Genomic DNA, 26,882 nt, shown 5'->3' with positions numbered 1-26,882 from the left:
TGATTCCACCCAGCCATCCTGCTAGGAAAGCTTGATCAGATTTTAAAACCCTACCTGCGGGCAGGTCAGGTGGCTCTCACCTGTAATCCCAGCACTAAGCGGGTGGATCACTTAAGGTCGGGAATTCAAGACTAGCCTGACCAACATGGTGAAACACCGTCTCTACTAAAAAAAAAAAAAATACAAAATTAGCCAGGCGTGGTGGTGCATTCCTGTAATCCCAGCTACTTGGGAGGCTGAGGCAGGAGAATCACTTAAACACGGGAGGCAGAGGTTGGAGTGAGCTGAGATTGTGCCACTGCACTCCAACCTGGGCGACAAGGGCGAAACTTCGTCTCAAAAAATAAAATAAAATAATAATGTAATATATATAATAAAACCCTGCCTAAAGTCATCAGAGAGCTACGAGAGAAGGAGGAATTACTAGGCCAGGATTCAGGAAGAGACAGGAGGGAAGCCTGACACCTGGGGCCATGTAATGTTAAGGGCGTCTGGCAATTCCAGATGACGTGGCCGAGGAACTGAGCAGAACTTCAGACAAAAGGGTAGTTAAGGAAAAAAGGGGAGAGTCCAGAACTCACCAGGCTTTGAATTGAAACCTCAGGGAGCTGCCCTGCAGGTGGAAGGGTGACCCATGAAAAGTATACCAACCCTCACAGGGACAGAGCCAGCTCCAAATCCTCTCAGTCCCTGAAACTGGATTAAGATGATTCTGGACACGTAGCAACCCAGGCACTTGCCAGAAACAAAGGCAAGGAACTGGAGAGGTTTGGTCGGGCACGGTGGCTCATGCCTGTAATCCCAGCACTTTGGGAGGCCAAGGTGGGTGGATCACGAGGTCAGGAGATGAGACCATCCTGGCTAACATGGTGAAACCCCGTCTCTACTAAAAATACAAAAAAATTAGCCGGCAGTGGTGGCGGGCACCTGTAGTCCCAGCTACTCGGGAGGCTGAGGCAAGAGAATGGCAGGACAGGGAGATGGAGCTTGTAGTGAGCCAAGATCGCGCCACTGCACTCCAGCCTGGGCAACAGAGCGAGACTCCGTCTCAAAAAAAAAAAAAAAGAAACTGGAGAGATTAACATCATCCTAGGTCTCTAGTTACTTCTTAATTTTTCACATATGGCAAAACATAACTAGGGCACAAGCATTTCCTCCCAAAAAAAAAAAAAAACAAAACCAGAAGCATTTGACAGAATCAGTCCCCCGAAGGCTGAAATTTGGAGTTCTTAAATGTGGGTGTGAATGCGCAATGCTTAACTATGTTCTAGGAGTAACACAAGCCTGAGAAATTTGGCAAATAATTGGAAAATATAAACAGGACAAATGGAAATTCTAAACCAAAAAATACCTCATATGAAGAACTCAGTGACTGTTTAAGAGCAAAATTAGTGACTGGAGATAGGTTAGAAGCTGTGGGTGGGCCAGGCACGGTGGCTCACGCCTGTAATCCCACATTTTGGGAGGCCAAGGCAGGTGGATTACTTGAGGTCAGGAGTTCGAGACCAGCCTGGCCAACATGGTGAAACCCCATATCTACTAAAAATACAAAAATTAGCTCGATGTGATGGCGGGAGCCTGTAATTCCAGCTACTTGGGGGGCTGAGGTAGGAGAATCACTTAGAGTCCAAGAGGTGAAGGTTGCAGTGAGCCAAGATCATGCCACTGCACAAAGCGAGACTCCGACTCAAAAAAAAAAAGAAACATGGAGGCCGGGTACGGTGGCTCATGCCTGTAATCCCAGCATTTTGGGAGGCTGAGGCAAGTGGATCACAAGGTCAAGAGATCAAGACCATCCTGACCAACATGGTGAAACCCCATCTCTACTAAAAATACAAAAAATTAGCCAGGCATGGTGGCGGGTGCCTGTAGTCCCAGCTACTTGGGAGTCTGAGGCAGGAGAATCACTCGAACCTGGGAGGTGGAGGTTGTAGTTAGCCAAGATTGCACCACTGCACTCCAGCTGGCGACAGAGCAAGACTCCGTCTCAAAAAAAAAGAAAAGAAAAGAAATACGGACATGAAAGAAGCCAGATGCAAAGGGTGTGTTATCACATGATTCCGTTTATATGAAGTATCCAGAAAAAGCAAATTTATAGATACAGAGAGCAGATTCATGGTTGTCTGGAAGTGGAAGCAGAGACGGACTACAAAAAGGGCTCACACCTGTAACCTCAGCACTTTGGGAGCCCAAGGCAGGCGGATCACCTGAAGTCAGGTGTTTGAGACTAGCCTAGCCAATATGGTGAAACCCCGTCTCTACTAAAAATATAAAAATTACGTGGTGGCTCACGCCTGTAATCCCAACACGTTGGGAGGCTGAGGTGAGTGGATCACTTGAGGTCAGGAGTACGAGATTAGCCTGGCAAACAAAGGAAAACCCTGTCTCTACTAAAATACAAAAATCAGCTGGGCGTGGTGGCGGGCGCTACTCAGGAGGCTGAGGAGGGAGAATTGCTTGATCCCAGGAGGTGGAGGTTGCAGTATACAGAGATCACACCACTGCAATCCAGCTTGGGCAACAGAGCGAGACTCCCTCTCAGGAAAAAAAATACATATATACAAAAATTAGCCCGGTGTGGCACACACCTGTAATCCCAGCTACTCGGGAGGCCGACGTATAAGAATCGCTTAAACCTGGGAGGCGGAGGTTGCAGTGAGCCAAGATCGCGCCACTGTACTCCTGCCTGGGTGACAGAGCGAGACTCTGTCTCAAAAGGGGTACATGAACGATCTTTGGGGATGATGGAAACTTTTAAATATTGGATCACAGTGCTGGTTGCACAATTCTGCAAATTTAAAAAGAACTGAATCATATACTTAAATGAGTAAATTTTATGATATGTAGATTATACTTCAATAAAGCTGTTGTTTTAAAAAGTTTTCCTAAACCAACTGGCCAGTTATCATGTCACCGCTTCTCATGTCCAAGTCCACCCTTCGTTACCTGCTCTGCAATGAAGATGTCTCCTTTGCAGTGAGCACATTAAGTTCTGTCAATAGAGACGCTGGAGAGACACTGCTGGAGGAAGGCCCTGGCCTTTTGTCCTTGCTCTGGCTCAATGGCTGCTAGAAGCATGTGTGGAGACCTGCCCCTACCGCACACCTGTCACTTCAGCCCCAGTGGTGTTATGGTGGCCACCTTGCTGTGGCCGTCCAGAGATGGGTAATGCACACCTCACCCTTGTGCCACCCTGCTGGCCAGCAGGTTCCCAACACCCCAACTCCCAACGCATGCCCACCCACCAGCCTCAGCCCACCTGCACCTCAAAGGGACTTGTCCACCCAGTGAGCCAGCTCTGGCCCCGGGGCCCAGTGAGTGCTACCTCCCAGTGGATGCACTCACACCTTCTCCAGTGACTTCTCAATCCCAGCCATGGGGATTGGGCCCTTCTAAGTTTTTTCTTCTTTGGTACTCACCTTCAGCCCTAGAGTATTCTTTAGCACTCACAGTTTCTCTTCTCTTTGGGTTATTGTTTATATTAATCTTTTCCTGTCCAAATTACTCTCTATGTCTCCTTACCAGTCCTTGACTGGAAGCATCAAGCCTTGGATTCCAGAAGCCTCATGAACCCCCAGGCAGGATAATAAAGAAGAAGAATACACCAAAGCACAGCATGATGAAGCTTTTGAAAACCAAAGAGAAAAAGAAGTCTTTTTTTTTTTTTTTTTTTTTTTTGAGACGGAGTCTTGCTCTGTCACCCAGGCTGGAGTGCAGTGGCACGATCTTGGCTCACTGCAAGCTCCGCCTCCCAGGTTGACGCCATTCTCCCACCTCAGCCTCCCGAGTAACTGGGACTACAGGCGCCCACCACCACGCCCGGCTAATTTTTTGTATTTTTAGTAGAGACAGGGTTTCACTGTGTTAGCCAGGCTGGTCTCGATCTCCTGACCTCGTGATCCACCCGCCTCAGCCTCCCAAAGTGCTGGGATTACAGGCGTGAGCCACCACTCCCCGCCTGAGAAAAAGGAATCTTTAAGCAACCATAGGGGGAAAAAGGGCCCATTACCTTCAAAGGAGCCACAATTAGACTCCTCAACAGACACGACTGAGGCCGGAAGATAAGGGAATGGTATCTTCTTCAAAGCCGAAAGAACAGGACCACGATCCAAAATTCTACGCTCACTGAAAATACCTTTCAAGAATGCAGGCGGCCGGGTGCGGTGGCTCACGCCTGTAATCCCAGCACTTTGGGAGGCCGTGGCAGGTGGATCATGAGGTCAGGAGATCGAGACCATCCTGGCCAACACGGTGAAATGCCGTCTCTACTAAAAATACAAAAAATTAGCTGGGCGCGGTGGCGGACGCCTGTAGTCCCAGCTACTTGGGAGGCTGAAGCAGGAGAATGGCATGAACCCAAGAGGCCAATCTTGCAGTGAGCCGAGATCGTGCCACTGCACTCCAGCCTAGGCCAAAGAGCGAGACTCCGACTCAAAAAAAAAAAAAAAAAATGCAGGCAAAATCAAGATACTGTGAGAAGAACAAAAACAGAAAACTCACCACTGGCAGACCCACACTAAGCAAAGACTCAACTGTCTCAGGCAGAAAGGAAATGATCCCAAATGGAAGATCACACTTGCAGGAAAGAATGAAAGAGCAATAAAAAGAGTAAACAGGTGGATGAATGAACACTCGCTATGTAAAACAGCCATGAAAATGTCTTGTCTGGGCATGGTGGCTTATGCCTGTAACCCAACACTAGGAGGCTGAGGCAGGTGGATCACTTGAGCCCAGGAGTTCAAGACCAGCCTGGGCAAGCAACATGGCAAAACCCCATCTCTACAAAAACTACAAAAATTAGCCAGGTGTAGTGGTGAGTGCCAGTAGTCCCAGCTACCCAGGAGGCTGAGGTAGGTAGGAGGATTGCCCAAACCTGGGAAGTCCAGGCTGCAGTGAGCCGTGATCGCCACCACTGCACTCCAGCCTGGGCAAGAGTGAGACCCTGTCTCTAAATAAATAAATAAAAATTAAGTTACAAGTACAGAAAAGTTGAAAGTAAAATTTTGGAAAAAGATATACTCTGCAAATACGGTCCACCAAAAAAAAAAACCCGAAGTATAGCTATATTAATAAAAAACAGACTTTAAGGCAAAAGGCATTGCTACAGTTACAAAGGAAACACTTTGTAAAGATACAAATTACACTCAACAGATTTAACAGTTTCTAAATTTGTATACACCTAATTACATAGCCTCAAAATATGTAAAGCAAAAGCTGACAGTACTACAAGGAGAAACGGATAAATCTATGCTTCTAGTGGGAAGTGCTAACACACCTCTCCCAAACATTTGAGGAATAGAGAACATCAAATCTTGGCCGGGCGGAGTGGCTCATGCCTGTAATCCCAGCACTTGGGGAGCCCAAGGCAGGTGAATCACAAGGTCAGGAGTTCGAGACCAGCCTGGCCGGCATGGTGAAACCCCGTCTCTACTAAAAATACAAAAAATTAGCTGGGTGTGGTGGCAGGCGCCTGTAATCCCAGCTACTCGGGAGGCTGAGGCAGGAGAATCGCTTGAACCCAGGAGGCGGAGGTTGCAGTGAGCCAAGATGGCTCCACCACACTCTAGCCCAGGCAACAGAGTGAGACTCCATCTCAAAAAAAAAAAAAAAAGAAGAAAAGAAAATGTCAGATCTTATACAACACTTCCAAAAACGAAAATGAGAAACATTGTCAACTCTTGTGATGAGACCAACATAATTACGATACCGAAACCATAACAAGAATGAAAATTACAGTCCAATTTCACTCATGAACACAATGCAAAAATCCTAAACAAAATTTTAGCAAAGTGAAATTCAGAAAGTATAATAGTACATCCTCATCAAGATGAAGTTATTCCAGGAATGAAAAGCTATTTTAACATTTGAAAATTAATATGGTAACATAAGTTACCATATTAATGGATTAAATCTGATCATTTTCTCAGTATACATGAAAATAAAATTCAGTCTCCATGCATAGTTTTTTAAAACTCTTTGTAAACTAGGAATAGAAGGGTACTTAACCTGAAAAAAAAATCTGTTTTTTTAACAAGATGAAATGTTGAAAGCCTTCATTTTGAGACTGGGAAAATGACAAGGTTGCCTGCTGTCAGCACTCCTATTCAGCATTATAATAGGGGTCCTGGCTAGTGCAATAAGGCAAGAAAAATACCCAAGGTGGTAAGAATTGAAAAGGAAGACAACTCATTATATATAGATAACATTATGTATATAGAAAACCTAACAGAATCTACAGATAAATTATCAGAATTAAGAATTGAATTTGGGGCCGGGCACTGTGGCTCACACCTGTAATCCCAGCACTATGGGAGGCTGAGGTGGGAGGATCACGTGAGGTCAGGAGTTTGAGACCAGCCTGGCCAACATGGCGAAACCGTGTCTCTACTAAAAATACAAAAATTAGCCGGGTGTGGTGGAGCACACCTGTAATCCCAGCTACTCAGGAGGCTGAGGCAACTCCAGCCTGGGCAACAGAGTGAGACTCCCTTCTCAAAAAAAAAAAAGAGAAGTGATTTTGGGGCATGGTGGTTCATGCCTGTAATCCCAACTGCTTGGGAGGCTGAGACAGGAGAATCCCTTGAGCCCAGGAGTTTGGGGCTGCAGTGAGGTACAATCACACCACAGTACTCCAACCTGGTTGACAACCTATCTTAAAAAAACAAAAAAAACAAGCCTGGGCAACATAGGGAGACCCCATCTCTACAGAAAAATAAAAAAAATAGCCAGGTATGGTGGCGCACACCTGTGGTCCTAGCTACTCAGGAGGCTGAGGTGGGAGGATCGCTTGAGCCAAGGAGGCTAAGGATGCAGTGAGCTGTGATCACACCACTGCACTCCAGCCTTAGTAACAGAGAAAGACAATGTGTCAAATATATATATATACACACATATGTGTATATATACATATATGTATATATATGTGTGTGTATATATATATGTGTATATATATGTTTGTGTGTGTGTGTGTGTGTGTGTGTGTGTATATATATATCCCCATAATGAAGTGTGATAGTGGCAAAGAAATAGACAAACAGGGCTGGGTGCGATGGCTCATGCCTGTAATCCCAGCACTTTGGGGAGGCTGAGGCAGGGGGATCGCGAGGTCAGGAGTTCAAGACCAGTCTGGCCAACGTAGTGAAACCCTGTCTCTACTAAAAATACAAAAAAATTAGCCGGGCATGGTGGCGCATGCCTGTGGTCCCAGCTTACTCTGGAGGCTGAGGCAGGAGAATCGCTTGAACCCGGGAGGTGGAAGTTGCAGTGAGCTGAGATCACGCCATTGCACCCCAGCCTGGGTGACAGAGTGAGACTTCGTCTCAAAAAAAAAAAAAAAAACAAGTAGACAAACAGAGCTCTGGAACCTATTCCAGGCTGGTGGCAGATCTAAATGTGAAAATAAGCAATGAGGCCAGGCACAGGCAGGCAGCGGTTGCTCACGCCTGTAATTCTAGCACTTTAGGAGACCGAGGTAGGTGGATCACTTGAGGTCAGGAGTTCAAGACCAGCCTGGCCAATATGGTGAAACCCCATCTCTACTAAAAATACAAAAATTAACCAGGCGTGGTGGCAGGCGCCTATCATCCCACCTACTTGGGAGGCTGAGGCAGGAGAATCGCTTGAACCCAGGAGGTAGAGGTTGCAGTGAGCCGAGATGGCACCACTGCATTCCAGCCTGGGTGATGGAGCAAGACTCCAACTCAAAAATTTAAAAAAAAAAAAAAGCAATAAAGCTTCTAGATCTAAAAGACATTATAAGAGCATCTTCATGTCCTATAAGTACAGAAATTTTATTAAGCCACATAAGCCACTGAAATACCCCTACACACATACTATTTACAAAGGAAAAGATAAGTTTGGCTACATTAAAACTGAGAACTTTTCAGCTGGTCACAGTGGCTCACGCCTGTAATTCCAACCCTTTGGGAGGTCAAGGCAGGCAGATCACGAGGTCAGGAGATCAAGACCATCCTAGCCAACATGGTGAAACCCTGTCCTTACTAAAAATACAAAAATTAGCCTGGCATGGTGCAGGCGCCTGTAATCCCAGCTACTCAGGAAGCAAAGGCAGGAGAATCGCTTAAGCCTGGAAGGTGGAGGTTGCAGTGAGCAGAGATTGCACCATTGCACTCCAGCCTGGGTGACAGAGTGAGACTCCATCTCAAAAAAAAACAAAAAGAAAAAAACTGAGAACTTTTCATCAGATGACACCATTAAGAATGAAAAGGGAGGGAGGCTGAGGCTGGAGAATCACTTGAACCCAGGAGGCGGAGGTTGCAGTGAGCAGAGATCGTGCCATTGCACTCCAACCTGGGCGACAAGAGCGAGACTCTGTCTCAAAAAAAAAAAAAAAAGAGTGAAAAGGGAAGCTACCAAGTGAGAAAAGATGTTTCCAATACTGTATCTAACATAGGACTCATCTCAAATACATACAGAACTGCTCTAAAACAAAGACAGTCAAACATAAAAATGGGCACAAAACTTGAACAGGCACCTCGTAAAAAGAGATACCCAAATAGCTGATAAACATGCTAAAAGGCTAGGCCAGGTGCCGTGGCTCACACCTGTAATCCTAGCGCTTTGGGAGACCAAGACAGGAGGATTGTTTGAGGCCAAGAGTTCAAGACCAGCCTGGGCAACATAGACTCTGTCTCTATAAAAAAATTTTAAAATCAGCCAGATGTAGCAGTGCACACCTGTGGTCACAGCTACTTGGGAGGCCAAAGCAGGAGAAGTGCTTAAGCCCAGGAATTCCAGGTTACAGTAAGCTGTGAACATGCCACTGCACTCCAGCCTGGGGTAATGGAGTGAGACCCTTGTCTGTATTTAAAAAAAAAAAAAACATGATAAAAGCCTAAATATTATTAGTCATCAGAGAGATGTAAATTAAAACCAAACTGAAATACTACTACACACATACCAGAAGAGGTAAAACGTAAAAGACTGACAAATCAGAGGGGCTGATGAGGACGGGAGCCGCTGGAACTCTCATTCATTGCTGGTGGGAGTTCAAAATGATGCAACCACTTTGGAATGTAGTTTGGCAGCATCTCGTTGACTTTTAATGTTAATATACTCACAACCTATGCTCAGAAAAACCCTTTTTCACCACTCTCTCAACCACCTCTGAATGATTCTAAGAAATATTTTCATATCTCTTAAATCAGGGTGCACTCTAATTTAATGACAGTTTTTTCTCAGTTGCACTCAACATTTCAGATTTGCAGGAGCTACCTCTCCTTCGTGGTGCTTTAGAATAGTTTGCAGCTACATTATCTGCTAAATGTCTGTCTCCCATGTTGGACTGCTAGCTCCAGGAAAACAGACGCTTCCTTCTTCATGACTGTGAATCCTAAAACTAGAATTTCTGGGTCAAAAGCCATGCATATTTTTTGTTATTTTTTAAATTCACAATACATCCTATTTTAAAATTCAGCAATGCATTGCACAAACCCTCCTGATCACATTCTGTCCCCAAAGGCAGCCACTATCAGCAATTTGGAATAAATCCTTCAGACTCTATTCTTTGCATGCGTATGTCCATAGTTATATGTCCATGCATACATGACAGGAACATTATATGTGTATAAATAATAAATATGCAAATCATAGTGATAAGCAGTTAAAAGTGCAAAAATTTTAAATTCCTCTCACATACTCTTTTTTTTTTTTTTTTGAGACATGCTCTTGCTCTGTCACCCAGGCTGGAATGCAGTGGTGTGATCACAGCTCACTGCAGCCTCAACATCAGGCTCAAGCAGTCCTCCCACTCTAGTCTCCCAAGTAGCTGGGACTACAGGCCCATGCCACAATACCTGGCTTTTTTTTTTTTTCTGTAGAGATGATCTCGCCATGTTACCCAGGCTGGTCTCAAACTCCTGGACTCAAGCACTTCTCCCACCTTGGCCTCCCAAAGTGCTAGGATTATAGTTGTGAGCCACCATGCCTGGCCCATACATACATTAGTAACAGATACCATCAGTCTCCTTTCCACAAAGATTATGGCAATACATATCCACTAGTAATAAATGTGAGAGTCAGCAGTCCCTCTGCAACTCTAGATGTGTTCAACTTTTCTAATTCTTTCACAATCCAGTGGGTAAAAATCATATCTCATGATTTAAATCTGCATGTCCCTAATCTATAGGACTCAAATAAATCAATCTTTCCCTCTATGGTTTTCCAGATTTTAAGAGGCCTCCCGTTTCCATACTGCTCCAGCACCCTGAAGTTACACACATATTTTCCTAAGCTTTATTATGATTAGAGCTTCATTTTATACTTAGCTCTTTAATCCATCTTGAATTTATTTTTGCATACAATATTAGAATAATTATTTTTTCCAACCAGATAGCAACTCTGCTTATTAGGAACCTTCTTTTACTCACTCAATTAAAATGCCATTTTTAGCAAGTGCTAACTTTCCACATATACTTGTAATGTTTTCTAGATTTTCAATAATTTTTCATTGATTTAACTCTGTGGCAATGCCATGCCATTTTGATTATTATAGCTTTATGGTAAGTTTTAATATCTGGTGAAGAAAGTCCCCTCTCATTCAACTTAAAAATAAAGATTAGCAATCTTTGCATATTTTTCCTTCCAAATTAATTTTAAAATAATTTTTGTCATTTATTTAAAGCTTAGTTTTCTTGCCAGAATTGTATTAAATCTATCTAAAATATCTATAAAAAATAGATATTTGTATATTACATCTTCTACCAGGATATTTTGTTGTTTATTTTTGGTCTTTTGGTATTTTTTATTTTATTTTATTTTTTATGTATTTTGAGATGGAGTCTCACAGTCAGCCAGGCTGGAGTGCAGTGGCACGATCTCAGCTTACTGCAACCTCTGCCTCCAAAGTTCAAGTGATTCTCCTGCCTCAGCCTCCCGAGTAGCTAGGATTACAGGTGTGCATTACCATGCTTGTCTAATTTTCATATTCTCAGTAGAGATGTTTCGTCATGTTGGTCAGGCTGGTCTCGAACTCCTGACCTCAGGTGATCTGCCCGCCTCAGCCTCCCAAAGTGCTGGGATTACAGGTATGAGCCACTGCACCTGGCCTTTTGGTAGTTTTTTAAAATAATTTTCTTAATTTGGTTTCCAGATCTTTTGTTAAGTTATTCCTAAATGTTACTGTTGTTATCACTATTATAAGTTGAATTTTAAACTTTTCCAAGTGTACCTGGTGATTACTATTGCTTTTGTGTATTTATTTTGTATCCAGCCACTTTACTGAGTTATCTTACTAGTTCCATGTTTTTAATTGACTCTTGGATAGTCTAGCTAGGTAATAATTTTTTGTCTCTTCTAGTTTTCATACTACAAATTTCACTTTTTTATTTTTTGCATTAGCTGGAACTTCACAACAATGTCAAATAATAGAGACACCAGGGGGCATCCGTGTCATGATCCTGGTTTTAATGCCTTTTAGTAGTTTTAATAATTTCCCACTTGGCTATTGGTTTGAGTACCAGCTTCAGCATCACTGGGAAGCTTATTAGAAATGCAGAACCTCGCGCCCTGCTTACTGAACGAAAATCCACACAGTCTCCAGGCTGCTCATGACTTATTTCCTCATGCCTGCCTCTCCAGCTTTCTGGAGGAGAGACTGGGCTGGGCAGGGCCATTCTCCTGTTTCAGCCCCTGGTGCCAGGGTTGTAAGCAGCACACTGTGGCTGCTCTGAAACCAACTGATTTAGCTTGAGCTATCAGTCTGTGTGGCTCAGCTGGGGGTCCCCTTCCTCCTCTGTCTGCAATGGTTTTTTGTTTGTTTTTGAGGCGGAGTCTCACTCTGTCACCCAGGTTGGGGTGCAGTGGCACAATCTCAGCTCACTGCAACCTCTGCCTCCCGGGTTCAAGCAATTCTCCTGCCTCAGCCTCCCGAGTAGCTAAGATTACAGGCGCCTGCCGCCATGCTCGGCTAATTTTTGTATTTTTAGTAGAGACAGGGCTTTGCCATGTTGGCCAGGTTGGTCCTGAACTCCTGACCTCAGATGATCCACCCACCTCAGCCTCCCAAAGTGCTGGGATTACAGGTGTGAGCCACCTCGCCTGGCCTCTGCAATGGTTTTGAATCTTGTTAAAATGCAAGGTCATTCTTTGGACCACAGCTAATGGGACTGGGGTGCCAGGCATCTGATGCCAGGGTCATAGGTACAGTTCTATAGGCTGGCTGAGGGATCTTGGTGCAAGTGCTCCCCAATCAGGGTGGTCCTCATCAAATGAGGACCCAGCTGATCCTCTATCATTGGGTAGTTCTTGCCAGCACTGCCTCTATGTCAACAGCATCTCAGGGGTGGGTAGGGTGCCCTGGAGCCCAGCTGCGGACAGATGTTGCCACTGGCCCTGGAAGAGAGCCAGGAAGTATCCCCAAAGTGGCAGTGTGAAGCTCTGCACAGGGTGTCGCTTCTGTTGATTGACCAGACAGTGTGGCCCTGGTTTCTGGATGTAGGGTCAGCATGAGGGACCCTGTCTCCTGGGATGGGGAAGGGATAGGGGAACAACCAGCCAGAAGCCACCATGCTCCACTGTCCCACAGGGAAAGGTAATACTGGCAGCCTGATCGCCTAAGCTGGGCTAGAGGTTGGGCGGGGGGTGGAGGTTGCAGTGTCCTTCCAGATGGCTCTGAAGACAGTGAAGGCTTTGGTCCCTACGATGGCCTTCCAGGAGCACAGATGAAGGCAAGAGGAGTCCCAGGAAGGCCTTGAGAGGAGGCACCTAGGAAATGGGGCTCTGGTGGGCTCCTGTCCCACGGCTGGGGCCGAGCTCTGGAGACACCTTGGATTAGGACACTGAATGAGGCTCCACTGGGCCACCTGTGGAGGCTGAGGAGGCTGAGGCCCAGCCACAAGTCAGTTGAGGGTTGCCAAGCCTGCCCTCTTCTGGCCCCCAGATTCCCTCTGCAGGCAAGAGCTGGCCACCGGCAGGGATCTGAGTCCAGAGAAAGGGTCTGGCCTGGCCAGTTATCCCTGGACATTCCGGCATCCGGCATCTCCGCAGGAGCCACAGCCTCAGGGAAGGTAGAGTGCCACCACCACGTAGATGACCCAGCTGGTAGACACGAAGACCCCGAAGAGCAGGCTGAAGAGCACCAGCGAGCGGGCCTTCCGCGAGGCCTCTTCGGCCTGGGCCAGGTCACCCCTGCCCAGGGCTGCGCGGGTCTGCAACGAGACAGGGCAGGAGGGGGCGGTGGGAGCGAACAGGGAGCCCCCACTCCCTCCCAGTGTGATTGAGGGTTAGGCCCAGTTCCACAAACTGAGAAACTGACACGCTGAAAAGGTCAGGGACCTGCTAGGCCCACAGCTCAAAAGGGGGCAGGAGTGATGGCAGCGGTGGCCGCCAGCCATCAGGCACTTGTCACGCTCAGCGCTGACAGATGCCCTCAGCTTCAGCCTCTACCATCCTCGCAGCAGCCCTGAGGCTGACCCCACTTTGCAGATGTGGAAACAAAGGCTCAGAGAAGTTAAGTGACCTACCCAGGGGCACAACACTAATGGTGGAGCCAGAATTCACCAGCAGGCAGCAGCCTTTCAAGTCCACCTCTGAGGTCCTGAGAGCTGCCTTCTGCTTATGGCTGGGGGCTTCAACAGCAGAGTCAAGCCAGGGCTGAGTCCAGGTCAGCCTTGAGCATAGGCTCCCAGAGGCTTGCCTGCTTTTGTTTGTTTGTATTTTTCTTGAGATGGAGTCTTGCTCCGTCTCACAGGCTGGAGTGCAGTGGTGTGATCTCAGCTCACTGCAACCTCCGCCTCCTGGGTTCAAGTGATTCTCCTGTCTCAGCCTCCTGAGTATCTGGGACTAAGGTGCCTGCCCCCACGCCCGGCTAATTTTTGTATTTTTAGTAGAGACGGGGTTTCAGCCTGACGAGGTCAGGCTGATCTCGAACTCCTGACCTCAGGTGATCCACACACCTCGACCTCCCAAAATGCTGGGGTTACAGTTGTGAGCCACCATGCCCAGCCCTGCTTCTGTCTCTATTAGAGTGTCATCACATGGCATCTTTGAATCCCAAAGGCCTAATAAATAGATGAATGGGTAGAGGGATGGGTGGATGGGAGGGTGGATGGATGGACGGATGGATGGCAAGTAGAGAGATGATGGGTGGTAGGTGGGTGTATGGATGAGTAGATGGATGGATGAATAGAGGGATGGATGGATAGGTAGGGATTGGTGGGTGGGTGAGTAGGCAGATGGATGAATAGTGGGGTGAGTGGATGGAAGATGGTAGATGGATAGTAGATGGATGATGGATGGATGATGGATGGATGGAGGCTAGAGAGAGAGTGGATGGGCCGGGCGCGGTGGCTCACGTCTGTAATCCCAGCACTTTGGGAGGCCGAGGCAGGTGGATCACCTGAGGTCAGGAGTTCAAGACCAGCCTGGCCAACATGATGAAACCTCATCTCTACTAAAAATAGAAAAAATTAGCTGGGCATGGTGGTGGGCGCCTGTAATCCCAGCTATTTGGGAGGCTGAGGCAGGAGAATCGCTTGAACCCAGAGGGTGGAGGTTGCAGTGAGCCGAGATCACGCCATTGCACTCCAGCCTGGCAACAGAGCAAGACTCGGTATCAAAAAAAAAAAAAAAAAAGAGAGATGGTGGATGGGTGGGTGGATGGATAAATGGGTGGGTGAATAGATGGGTAGCTACAGAGATGGAGAGATGGAGTGGATGGATAGATGAGATGAGCATAGGAATGAATGAGCAGATTGTACCCCCTTTAAAACACAAGCCTCCACTGGAATGGGCAGCACATTGGGTCTTATCAGTCATTCACACCTTTACCGTGAATTGTTTTGGCTAAACATTTCACAGCACATTTTGAGTAGTTGGGGGCAGAGACAGGAGGGGCAAGGACCCCATAAACAATTGGGCTCTGACTTCCCAATTCCCAACCCCCTCCAGAGGGAGAGACACCAGAGACCGTGTTGCTGGAAGAGGGGCTCTGTGGACCCACTGGGGCACCAGTGGCTGCGTGCTAGGAGAGGCTGTGCCCAGGGCCGCCCCCGCACCTACCTCGTGGGAGTAGACGATGGCGATGAGGCCGGTGAGCAGACAGCAGAAGAGGGTCACCAGCACTGACTCCGTCATGTAGTCCTTTGGCAGGGGCCTGTGCTCAACCGTGGTAGGGCCTGGCACGCCAGCCATCGGGCCATTGTACTGTGGGGGCAGAGCCACAGTGGTGAGGGAGCTGGCCCAGCCTCTGGACAACAGAGTGAGTGAGAAGGCCAGCCAGGCCATGCAAGCTCTCTCACTCAGTCCCCCAAGTCCCCTCCCATTGAGGCTGCAATTCACGGAGGGGTTGGGTCAGGGTGCCCCTCTGCCCTCTCCCTCTTGCACCCCTGGCCACTCAGCCCCGCTGAGCCCTCAGTCCTGCCCTCTACCATTGGCTCAGTCCGGGGTCCAGCCTCTGTGATATCTCCATCGTCCTTACTGGGCTCGCCACCCCTCCCTGGGGGACCTCCAATCTTTCCCCCACAGGCAGCCCAGGGTTTTTGTTTGGTTTTTTATATTTTTATTTTTATTTTGGAGGCAGAGGCTTGCTCTGTCACTCAGCCTGGAGTGCAATGGTGTGATCTCGGCTCACTGCAGCCTCAACCTCCCTGGCTCAAGCGATCCTCCTGCCTCAGCCTCATGAATAGCTGGGGCTACAGGCGCGCACTACCATACCTGGCTTATTTTTTTACATTTAGTAGAGATGAGGGCTCACTATGTTGCCTAGGCTGGTCTGGAACTCCTAAGCCCAAGCCATCTGCCCGTCTTGGCCTCCCAAAGTGCTGCGATTACAGGTAGGAGACACCGTGCCCGGACTGTTTTGTTTTTAAAGAAAATCTAATCAAGTCACCTGCCCAAAGTTTCTGGGGTCCCTCACCACGGGTCCCACCTTCCTCCCCTCCCTACCAAGCCAAACAAGCCTCCACCATCCCCAGAACGCCCAGTCTTGGCCCCTCCACGCCTGTGCGGTGCCCTCCGTCCAGGGTGCCCGTCGTTGTCTTTGCCTTAGCCCTCCTATTCATTCTCCAAAACCCCGCTCAAATGTCCCCCCCTCCAGGGAGCCTCCCGGACTCGCCCGCCCCCAGGCCAAGGTGGCGCTTCCTCCTCTGCAAGGACAGAAGTGATCTCTCGGCCTCCGCACGGGCTCCCCCAACCACGCGCAGACAGCACGGAGGGGAGCGCGCCCAGGGAGGCGGCCACTCACCACGGGGAAGGGGAAGGCGGCCCCGCCCGGCGGCGAGAAGACCGTGGGCGGCGTGGGCGCGGCCGGGTAGAGCTGGGCGGGCGGCGGGAAGAGCGCAGACGGCGCGGGCTGCAGGACCACGGGCACCTGCGGGAAGGGCGGGTACAGCAGCGGCGGGGCCTTTGGGTCCGGCGGCGCGTAGGGCGGGGGCTCCCCAACGAAGCCGATGTGTGGGGCGCCGCCGGCCACCGCCTTGGAAACCGGCCCGGCCTCGCCCGCCGCCTGGGCCGGGGCGTCCTCTGGGGCGGGCTTGCTGCCCCCCGCGGCCCCGTCCTCGCTGGGCGCCCCGTCGTCGTCCAGGGTCCGCGGGCGGCGCGGGAGCTGCGGGAGCGCGGGCTGCACGGGCATCTGGGGATCCTCGGGGGCGGCGGGCTTCGCGGGGCTCCGGGGGTCCTCAGGGGTGAGGGGGCTGCCGCCCCCTTGCGTGTCGGACCCTAGAAAGAAATGGCAGCGGTCGTGAGCAAGAGGCCGCCGGGCTAGGTGGGACGTCGCTGGTCCCGAAGTTCCCACGAACCAAGCTCCCAGCCCTCTCTGCAGCTGGGCCTCATAGGATCTTGACGCAAAGGGACTAGAAAACAGGCCCAGAGGGGGCCACCTGCCTTGCTGGAGTCACACAGACTGAGTGACCCATCTGGGTGGGAACCCAGGCTGCTGACCCCGCCCCTCTCCGCGCTGCCCCACCTCTTTTCCTTGGCAGATGGCTTCACTTGGGAGGTAGTTTCGCCCCTAGCTAAGGCCTTTATGTCAAAGCTAATTGGACCAGAAAAGGAGAATCAGCCCAGGGAAGCCCCTGATTGGCTGTCCTGAGATACACCTCTAATGAAGGGGACGCCTACCTGAGGAGATGAGCTGAACCAATTAGATTCTTGGCTTGGAGTTGTGGGGGAGGGGTGAGGTGCCCAGGAGCTGCCAAACTGTAGCTAGAGTAACATGGTGGAGCCAGGAGGTAACTAAGGGCCGTATGCACACTGAGAATGGAAACCAGAACATACAGGGCCCAGCAGCTTGAAGCCAGGGCTCAGAGCCTCAAAGCTGCCCAGCTGCCTTGCTCCCGACCCAGGCCCTGGCCTTCAGCACCCAAAGATAGGTCCTGGTGGTGCCTGGTCAGGTCCCAATAAATTCTTAAGGTCCCCTGCACCTCCTGAGAGCATCCCGACCAGCTGAGCACCAGAGGGCCTCAGGCAAGGGTACAAGGAAGGCCCTGGAAGAGAATCGCAGAGTGGGCTCCCCTGACCTTGGTGGGCATTCAGGGCTCACAGCAGAAGTGGGCAGCCCAGAGCCAGGGGTCTGGCTTTGGAGGTCCATTTCCTAAGTGTCCTTAAGGGTTATAGAAGGCAGGGGGATGAGTGAAACAGACATCACACAGACATCTCAGTGGGAGTGGGAGGACCCTTCCTGAAGTCCCCCACGGGTGGAGGCAGGGATCCTTGCCAGAGTGATCCCAATGGCAGGGAATGCTGAGCCCCTGGGCGTGTCCTGCCTCAACCCCCTCCCAGCAGCCAGGGGCTCACTCATGGCCCCCGCACCCCATGCACCTGCCATGCTGTTTATACCTCCACCCCTTGGATCTCCAGCCCTTGGATCTCCACCCCTTGTTTCTCCACCCCTTGGATCTGGGCTTGACCATGTGACTTGCTTTGCACAATGGGACATTGACAAACATTTTGTAAGCAGAAGCTTTAAAAACCTTTCTCTCCAGGTTAACAGGGGCTGAGGCTGGGGAGTTAGTGTTTCATGAGTGTAGAGTTTCTGTTTGGGAAGATGGAAAAGCATTCCAGAGATGGATGGTGGTGATGCCTGCAAAACAGTGTGAGTGTTCTTCATGCCACTGAATCGCACACTTAGAAGTGGTTCAAATGGTAAATCGTATGTTATACGTATTTAGCACCATTTTTTAAAAGCCCGTCTCTCCAGCTGATGACAATTGAAAAGTCTGGACAAAATACAAAAAGAACCATCTGAGGTCACTGAAAGACAAACAAAAGCAGGCAGGTTGTGGAGTGGAGTCAAAACTTAGAGAATGGCCAGGCACGATGGGTCACGCCTATAATCCCAGCACTTTGGGAGGCCGAGGCAGGTGGATCATCTGAGCTCAGGAGTTCGAGGCCACCCAGGGCAACATGATGAAACCCCGTCTCTGCTAAAAATACAAAAAAAAAAAAAAAAATTAACCAGGTGTGGTAGCGCATGTGTCTAGTCCCAGCTACTTGAGAGGCTGAGGCAGGAGAATTGCTCAAGCCCCAGAGGTGAAAGTTGCAGTGAGCCGAGATCGCGCCGCTGCACTACAGCTTGGGCTACAGAGTAAGACTCCATCTCAAAAAAAAAAAAAAAAAAAAACACCTTAGAGAAATGAGCCATGGCTCATGCCTGGGAGGCCAAGGCGAGCAGATCAATTGAGGTCAGGAGTTTGAGACCAGCCTGGCCAATATGGTGAAACCCTGTCTCTATTAAAAATACAAAAAAGTTAGCTGGGCGTGGTGGCAGGCCGCTGTAATCCCAGCTACTCAGGAGGCTGAGGCAAGAGAATTGCTTGAACCTAGGAGGCAGAGGTTGCAGTAAGCCGAGATCGCGCCACTGCACTCCAGCCTGGGCATCAGTGAGACTCCATCTCAAAAAACAAAACAAAACAAAACACAAAACTGAGAGAAATGGACTTTGAGGGGGCGAGTTTCCTGCTTTTCCCCTCTCATTGCCCTCGCAGCTCAGAGCACCAGCACCGGACCCACACTGGAGCAGCAGAACAGGAGATTAAAAGTCCAGTGGAAACCCTGGCATTCTGACCAGACCAACCAGAAAGGAAAGGCCTCCCCACTCTCTGCAGAGTGGGAAGATGGGGCAGACCTAGAAGAGACAGAGCTGGAGAAAGGGGGTCCCTGATTATGTGGGTGACCTGGGTGACCACCATATCACTGTCTGCCCAGGACTTTCTCGGATTTACTGCTGAGAGTCTCACATCCTGGGAAACTCCTTAGTCCCAAACTGGAATGGTTGGACTCCCTAGAACGAATTCACACAAGTCTTGGGCTCCCCCCGAACTGCATGTGCAGGAGACAAACCCAGACGAGCCTAACAAAAACTCTGAAAACTGACCCAAGTTTGGAAATGCCACTCATAGAAGGTGAAACAGAACTTCTGGCCTGAAACTAAGCAGGCTGACTGCCTCCTGAAACCAAACAAACCCGCCTTCTCTGGGGAATTGTAACAGGATCAAGAATCTACACAACATACTATTCACAATGTCCAAGACACAATCCAAGATCGCTCGCCATACAGTGACCAGTACTCAAAGGAAAAGACACTCAGCAGATGCCAACCCTGAGATGACCCGATATTGGAATTTTCAGAAAAAGCAGCCATTATAACTATGCTCCATGAGGTCAAGGGAAACACACTTGGCCAGACGTTGTGGCCTCCTCACAGGAGGGTGCAGTGAGCTGTGATCGAACCACTGCACTCCAGCCTGGGCTACAGAGTGAGACCTTGTCCTCTCTAAAAGGGAGAAGTGGCATGTGACAAACTTTCTGTACCTCCATTTCCTCATCCGTAAAGTGAAGATAAATCACAGTAATATCATTTTTAGAGAGGCGAACATGGCTGGGTGCAGTGGCTCACGCCTGTAATCCCAGCACTTTGGGAGGCTGAGGCGGGTGGGTCACTTGAGGTCAGGAGTTCCAGACCAGCCTGGCCAACACAGTGACACCTCGTCTCTACTAAAAATACAAAAATTAGCCAGGTGTGGTGGCGGGTTTCACTCGCGTCCGTGTGAAGAGACCACCAAACAGGCTTTGTGTGAGCAAGAAAGCTTTTTAATCACCTGGGTGCAGGCAGGCTAAGTCCAAAAAGAGAGTCACTGAAGGGAGATGGGGTGGGGCCGTTTTATAGGATTTGCATAGGTAAAGGAAAATGACAGTCAAAGGGGGTTGTTTTCTGGCGGGCAGGGGTGGGGGTCACAAGGTGCTCGGTGAGGGAGCTTTTCAGCCAGGATGAGCCAGGAGAAGGAATTTCACAAGGTAATGTCATCAGTTAAGGCAGGAACAGGCCATTTTCACTTCTTTTGTGGTGGAATGGCATCAGTTAAGGCAGGAACCAGCCATCTGGATGTGTACATGCAGTTCACAGGGGATGTGATGGCTTAGCTTTGGCTCAGAGGCCTGACATTCCTGTCTTCTTAATTAGAAAAACAAAAAACAAAATAATGTTGAAGTGTTGGGGCAGCGATAATTTTTTGGGGACGGTATGGAGAGATAATGGGCGATGTTTCTCAGGGCTGCTTCAAGCGAGATTAGGGGCGGCGTGGGAACCTAGAGTAGGAGAGATTAAGCTGAAGAAGATTTTGTGGTAAGAGGCGATATTGTGGGGTTGTTAGAAGGAGCATTTGTCATATAGAATGGTGATGGCCTGGATGCAGTTTTGTATGAATTGAAAAACTAAACGCAGGCCGGGCGCGGTGGCTCATGCCTGTAATCCCAGCACTTTGGGAGGCTGAAGTGGGCGGATCACGAGGTCAGGAGATTGAGACCATCCTGGGTAACACGGTGTAACCCCGTCTCTACTAAAAATACAAAAAATTAGTGGAGCGTGGTGGCGGGCGCCTGTAGTCCCAGCTACTCGGGAGGCTGAGGCAGGAGAATGGCATGAACCCGGGAGGTGGAGCTTGCAGTGAGCCGAGATCGCGCCACTGCACTCCACCCTGGGAAACAGAGCAAGACTCCGTCTCAAAAACAAAAAGAAAAACTAAGCGGAAGACACAAGGTCCGAATAAGAGAAGGAGAAAAACAGGTATTATTAAGGACTAAGAATTGGGAGGACCCAGGACATCCAATTAGAGAGTGCCCAAGGAGGTTCAGCATAGCCCTGCCAGAAAAGATTAGAGAGTGAGTTGAGCATAGTTTGTGATTTTAAGGGCCTCTAAAAGTATTAAAGCAGCAGCAGCCACTGCACGCAGACATGAGGGATAGGCTAAAACAGTAAGGTCAAGTTGTTTGGACAGAAAGGCTACAGGACGCAGTCCCGACTCTTGTATAAGAATTCTGACCATACTAACCATGCCTAGGAAGGAAAGGAATTGTTGTTTTGTAGAAGGGATTCGGGTTTGGGAGATTAGCCGGACACGATCAGCAGGAAGAGCACGTGTGTTTTCATGAGAATTATGCCGAGATAGGTAACAGATGAGGAAGACATTTGGGCTTGACTGAAGTAATGGGAGCTGTCTGTGAAGCTTTGCAGTAGTACAGCCCGGGTAATTTGCTGAGCCTGATGGGTGTCAGGGTCAGTCCAAGTGAAAGCGAAGAGAGGCTGGGATGAAGGGTGCAAAGGAATAGTAAAGAAAGCATGTTTGAGATCCAGAACAGAATCATGGGTTGTGGAGGGAGGTATTGAGAATAGGAGAGTATATGGGTTTGGTACCACGGGGTGGATAGGCAAAACAATTTGGTTGATAAGGCACAGATCCTGAACTAGCCTGTGAGGCTTGCCTGGTTTTTGGACAGGTAAAATGGGGGAATTGTAAGGGGAGTTTATAGGCTTTAGAAGCCCATGCTGTAACAGGCGAGTGATAACAGGCTTTAATCCTTTTAAAGCATGCTGTGGGATGGGATATTGGCATTGAGCAGGGTAAGGGTGATTAAGTTTCAATAGGATGGTAAGGGGTGCATGATATACTTGTGGATTAAGGTGGGGAGATACAAGAGGGAAACGCAAAGGAGGCTTTGGGTTGGGAAGAAGGGCGGCAATGAGATGTGGCTGTAGTCCAGGAATAGTCAGGGAAGCAGATAATTTAGTTGAAATGCAGATAATTTGGTTAAAATGTCTCAGCCTAATAAGGGAACTGGGCATGTGGGGATAACTAAAAAAGAGTGCATAAAAGAATGTTGTCTAAGTTGGCAGAGTTGGGGAGTTTTAAGAGGTTTAGAAGCCTGGCCGTCAATACCTACAACAGTTATGGAGGCAAAGGAAACAGGCCCTGGAAAAGAAGGTAATGTGGAGTGGGTAGCCTTCGTATTGATTAAGAAGGGGACGGACTTACCCTCCGCTGTGAGAGTTACTCAAAGCTCAGTGTCTGTGATGGTCTAGGGGGCTTCTGAGGCGATCGGGCAGCGTCAGTCTTCAGCCACTAAGCCAAAAAGATCTGGGAAGGAGTCAGTGAGACAGCCTTGGGCCAGAGTTCCAGGGGCTCTGGGAGTGGCTGCCAGGTGAGTTGAACAGTCCAATTTTCAGTGGGGTCCCGCACAGATGGGACATGACTTAGGAGGAATCCCGGGCTGGGGGCATTCCTTGGCCCAGTGGCCAGATTTTCAACACTTGTAGCAAGCTCCTGGGGGGAGGAGGTTCTGGAGGAATGCCTGGCAGGTGCGGTTCAGGCGTTTGAAGTTCTTGTGTGCTGGAGATGTGGCTGGGGTTTATCTCACAGTGGAGGCAAGGAATTGCAACTCAGAAATACATTGCTACTTGGCTGCCTCTACTCTATTATTGTACACCTTGAAGGCGAGGTTAATTAAGTCCTGTTGTGGGGCTTGAGGGCTGGAATTTAATTTTTGGGGGTTTATTTAATGTCGGGAGCGGATTGGGTAATAAAATGTATGTTGAGAATAAGACGGCCTTTTGACCTTTTAGGGTCTAGGGCTGTAAAGCGTCTCACGGCTGCTGCCAAACAGCCATGAACTGGGCTGGGTTTTTCATATTTGATGAAAAAGAGCCTAAACGCTAACTGATTTGGGAGAGGTCAGATAAAGAAAAAGGAGCATTAACCTTGACTGTGCCATTAGCTCCAGCCACCTTTTTAAGAGGAAATTGCTGGGCAGGTGGGAGAGGGCTAGTCGCGGAATCGCGGAATGAAACTGTAAGCCGGACCAGGTGTGAGGATGGGAGGTGATAAAAGGATTATAGGATGGGGGAATGGAGGCTGAGGAAGAATTCGGACCTAGCTCAGCCTGGCGCAGAGCAGCCTGGGGAGGAGGGGAGATGTCAGATGGGTCTGTAGAAAAGGAAGATTCAAAAGACTCAGTGATGCTTGGGGTTGGGACTGAGGGGACAGGCGGAGGGAAAGAAGGAAGATTTGGGACAAGTTGAATTGGGAACAGAGACTAGGGAGGGACCAATGTGTAAAAGAATGCCTGGATGTCAGGCACCTCAGACTGGTTGCCCATTTTACGACAAGAATTATCTAGATCTTGTAGGACGGAAAAATGAAAAATGCTATTTTCTGGCTATTTGGAACCACTGTCGAGTTTGTATTGGGGTCAAGCAGTGTTGCAGAAGAAAATAAGACACTTAGATTTTAGGTCAGGCGAGAGTTAAAGAGGTTTTAAGTTCTTGAGAACACAGGCTAAGGGAGAAGAGGGAGGAATAGAGGGTGGAAGATTGCCCATAGTGAAGGAGGCAAGTTTAAAGAGAAGGGTAGAGACATGGAGAGAAGGGGTGGGGGATGCTTGCTCCCCAGGAAAGTGGAGAAGGGGTGGGGGGTGCTTGCCCCACAGGAAAGTGGAGAGAAGAGAGGGTAGAGACACGGAGAGAATGGGTTGGGTGAGCAGCCCTGGCTGCAATGTGGGTGAGCAGCCAAAGCAGGCGTCCCCGCAATTGACTTGCCACCAACGGAATGTGGGTGAATGATCAAGGCAGGCGTCCCCGGGGAGATCAGATACCAATGGATTGTGGATGAATAATCAGGCAGGCGTCCCCGCAATGATTAAACACCAAGAGAAGACTGTCTTCCTGAGTCCGTGACCGGTGCCGGAGTTTTGGGTCCACGGATAAAACGCGTCTCCTTTGTCTCTACCAGTAAAGGAAAGGAACTGAAATTAAGAGAAGGGAGAGATTGAAGTGTGGTGCCAAGACTGAAAGGAGAACGAGGTTGAGGGATAGTGAGAGAAGTTGGAGAAGAGAGTAAAGAGAGGCCGCTTACCAGATTTAAAATTGGTGAGATGTTCCTTGGACTGGTTGGTCTGAGGAGCCGAGGTCGTAGGTGGATCTTTCTCACGGAGCAAAGAGCAGGAGGACAGGGGATTGATCTCCCAAGGGAGGTCCCCCGCTCCTAGTCACGGCACCAAATTTCACTCGCGTCCGTGTGAAGAGACCACCAAACAGGCTTTGTGTGAGCAATAAAGCTTTTTAATCACCTGGGTGCAGGTAGGCTAAGTCCGAAAAGAGTCAGCGGAGGGAGATAGGGGTGGGGCCGTTTTATAGGATTTGCGTAGGTAAAGGAAAATGACAGTCAAAGGGGGTTGTTTTCTGGCGGGCAGGGTTGGGAGTCACAAGGTGCTCAGTGAGGGAGCTTTTCAGCCAGGATGAGCCAGGAGAAGGAATTTCACAAGGTAATGTCATCAGTTAAGGCAGGAACAGGCCATTTTCACTTCTTTTGTGGTGGAATGTCATCAGTTAAGGCAGGAACCGGCCATCTGGATGTGTACATGCAGTTCACAGGGGATGTGATGGCTTAGCTTTGGCTCAGAGGCCTGACATTGGGCGCCTGTAATCCTAGCTACTTGGGAGGGAGAATCCCTTGAACCTGGGAGAAGGAGGTTGCAGTGAGCTGAGATTGTGCCACTGCACTCCAGCCTGGGCAATAGAGCAAGACTCAGTCGCAAAAAAAAAAAAAAAAAAAAAAAAAAAAGGCGAACATGAGGCCAGGCTCTGCTCTGAGAGCTTTTGCTTGGTAACCCGGGTCATCTCGGGCGCGCTTTTGTTTTTATGCTCCCCATTTTACTAACGAGGGAACCCAGGCTCCCAGCAGGAAACGTGGGTCTCAGCGAGTCAGCTCTCCACTCTAAACAGGTCTCTCCGGGATGGTGTCCCTGCCCCAGGTATCATAACAAAAACCGCAGTTTCCCTGGATCCCGCCAGGGCAAATACCTGGCCCAATGGCGCGGAGATAGGGCCCCAGAGTAAATAAATCTGCTGGCGGCGCTGCCTGGCGGGAGCCTCGGGTGGGTTCTCAGGTTCTCAGGCTCTTGACACCGGAGCCTCCGCCAGGCATTCCAGCTGCGAAAGGTGGTCCGGGCTCCCCGCGGGGCAAGTGCTTGAGGGTCTGGGGGGGAGTCCTGGAGGGCGGGGCGAGGGGGGAGGGGCCAGCGCTCCAGCATCTCCCGGAGCTGCTTGCAGATGGGACTGGGTGCGCCCCATCCCCGAGCTCTCAAGATCAGCCGCGCTGGGGGATGCGGGAGCGGGGAGTGTGCGAGACTCTGCAGGGGTCCCACTGCCACCGCCTCACTGCTTCCAGCCAGCCAGAGACTCCCCAGGGCAAGGACGAGGTCTCGGTTCCCTGCCCCCCGCCCCTTCCAGCGCCTGGCGCCTGGGGGTGGGCGACGTCGAGTTGGTCGCAGCCTTGGCCGGATCCCACCCGCGTCCGCGCCTCTCTCCAGCTCTGCCCCCACCCCACCTCTGTCGGTCCCTGTCTCCAGCTCTCCGTCCCCGAATTAGCCCGTGGGGTCTCTTCCCAGGTCGTGCTCCCCACTGCAGGCTCTGTCTCCACCCCGCCCTGGCCAGGGCCGCCCACTCCCCTGCTGCAAGGACCTCAGCCTGGCCCGGGCGGTGAGCGGAGCTGCCAGAGGCGGGACATGGGGCGGGAGGGGGCAAAATGCGCAGAGAATGAACCGCCGCGGCCCCCTCCCTGGCTTGCCCGCAGGGGCGCCCCCAGAGCTCCCGAACTTTCCACAGCAACTTCCTGGCCCTCCCCACCCTGGGTCCGGATGGGGTGTCCTGGGCCGGGCATTCTCCCGCATCTTGCTGCCGCCGGCCTCCGGGGCACCACAGCTCCGGTCCTGGGCCGGCCCTGCTGATCCCTGACCCTCCAGAACATGGCCCGCAGGTATCTACCCGCTAAACCCCCTCCAGCACCGGCCCCACCAGCACCTGCCCCTCCAGCAGCGGCCCCTCTGGTATCTACCCCTTACACCCCCTCCAGCACCCGCTCCGCCAGCACCTGCACCGCCAGTACCTGCCCCGCCAGTACCTGTCCCGCCAGCACCTGCCCCTCCGGCACCTGCCCCTCCAGCTCCTGCCTCCATGGTCCGAGCCCGCGGCGGCTGCAAGGGCTGCGCGGCTCCCTGGCCTGGCGCCTGCCGTCGGGCCGGCTCGGCTTGCGCCGCGGGCTCGGGTTTCCTGGTGCCTGCCGCGCGGCCGGTTAATAATTGACCGCCTTGTTTGCCCACGGCTGGGTCAACAGTCGCTCCCTGGCGCCCTGCGCTCGGCCGGACCTGCCTCCCTGCCTGCCTGGGTAGAACGGGCTTGGTGGAGACTCCGCGGCGCTGTGCAGGGCTGGAGGGGTTGGGGTAGGAGGGGGAGCCAGCCAGGCCGGACTAGAGAAGGCAGGGTGGCACAAGAGAGTGCCCGCAAGGCCAGCGGGTCAGCATGAGACAAAGAGGAGTGGTGGGGACCTGGGCAACTGGACACCACAGCGGGACGGATGTGACCTGCACAGACGAGAGTCATGGTGTCTGTAGCTTTCTTTTAATTTTCCAGCAAGAGAAGCCAGAAACGTAGGTTTTTATGTGAAATCTCTCTTTTCTGTTTTTGTTTTGTTTTAAGGCAGAGTCTCCCTCTTTTGCCCAGGCTGGAGTTCAGTGGCGCCATCTCAGCTCACTGAAACCTCCGCCTCCCGAGTTCAAGCGATTCTCCTGCCTCAGCTTCCCGAGTAACTGGGATTACA

The 26,882-nt window shown here is 50.3% G+C and overlaps 1 protein-coding gene across 2 annotated transcripts; it reads right to left on the bottom strand.

Annotated features, from left to right (window-relative positions):
* Positions 1 to 11,403: 11,403 nt before the first annotated feature.
* Positions 11,404 to 26,334, bottom strand: PRRT1B (proline rich transmembrane protein 1B). 2 transcript variants are annotated; one of them, XM_054501740.2, is made up of 4 exons: positions 26,202 to 26,334; positions 16,202 to 16,674; positions 15,019 to 15,162; positions 11,404 to 13,166 (listed from the first exon to the last, which is right to left on the bottom strand). In XM_054501740.2, exons 1-4 carry the CDS (start codon positions 26,239 to 26,241, stop codon positions 13,017 to 13,019), a joined length of 807 nt encoding a protein of 268 aa, XP_054357715.1. In that variant the 5' UTR covers positions 26,242 to 26,334; the 3' UTR covers positions 11,404 to 13,016. The 2 variants fall into 2 exon arrangements, with proteins under 2 accessions (XP_054357715.1, XP_054357717.1); XM_054501742.2 differs by having other exon boundaries at positions 12,795 to 13,166; positions 26,217 to 26,241.
* Positions 26,335 to 26,882: the final 548 nt, after the last annotated feature.

Source organism: Pongo pygmaeus, chromosome 13 (genome assembly GCF_028885625.2).
Source record: "Pongo pygmaeus isolate AG05252 chromosome 13, NHGRI_mPonPyg2-v2.0_pri, whole genome shotgun sequence".
NCBI lineage: Eukaryota > Metazoa > Chordata > Mammalia > Primates > Hominidae > Pongo > Pongo pygmaeus.
This window is presented reverse-complemented; position numbering and strand designations above follow the sequence as displayed.

Coding starts and splice junctions, on each gene's coding strand:
- PRRT1B (XM_054501740.2), bottom strand. CDS start 26,241: ATGGAGGCAGGAGCTGGAGGGGCAGGTGCCGGAGGGGCAG. Junction 15,163..16,201: donor CCGCCTTCCCCTTCCCCGTG/GTGAGTGGCCGC, acceptor CTGCCCCCACAG/TACAATGGCCCGATGGCTGG. Junction 13,167..15,018: donor CCATCGTCTACTCCCACGAG/GTAGGTGCGGGG, acceptor GTCTCGTTGCAG/ACCCGCGCAGCCCTGGGCAG.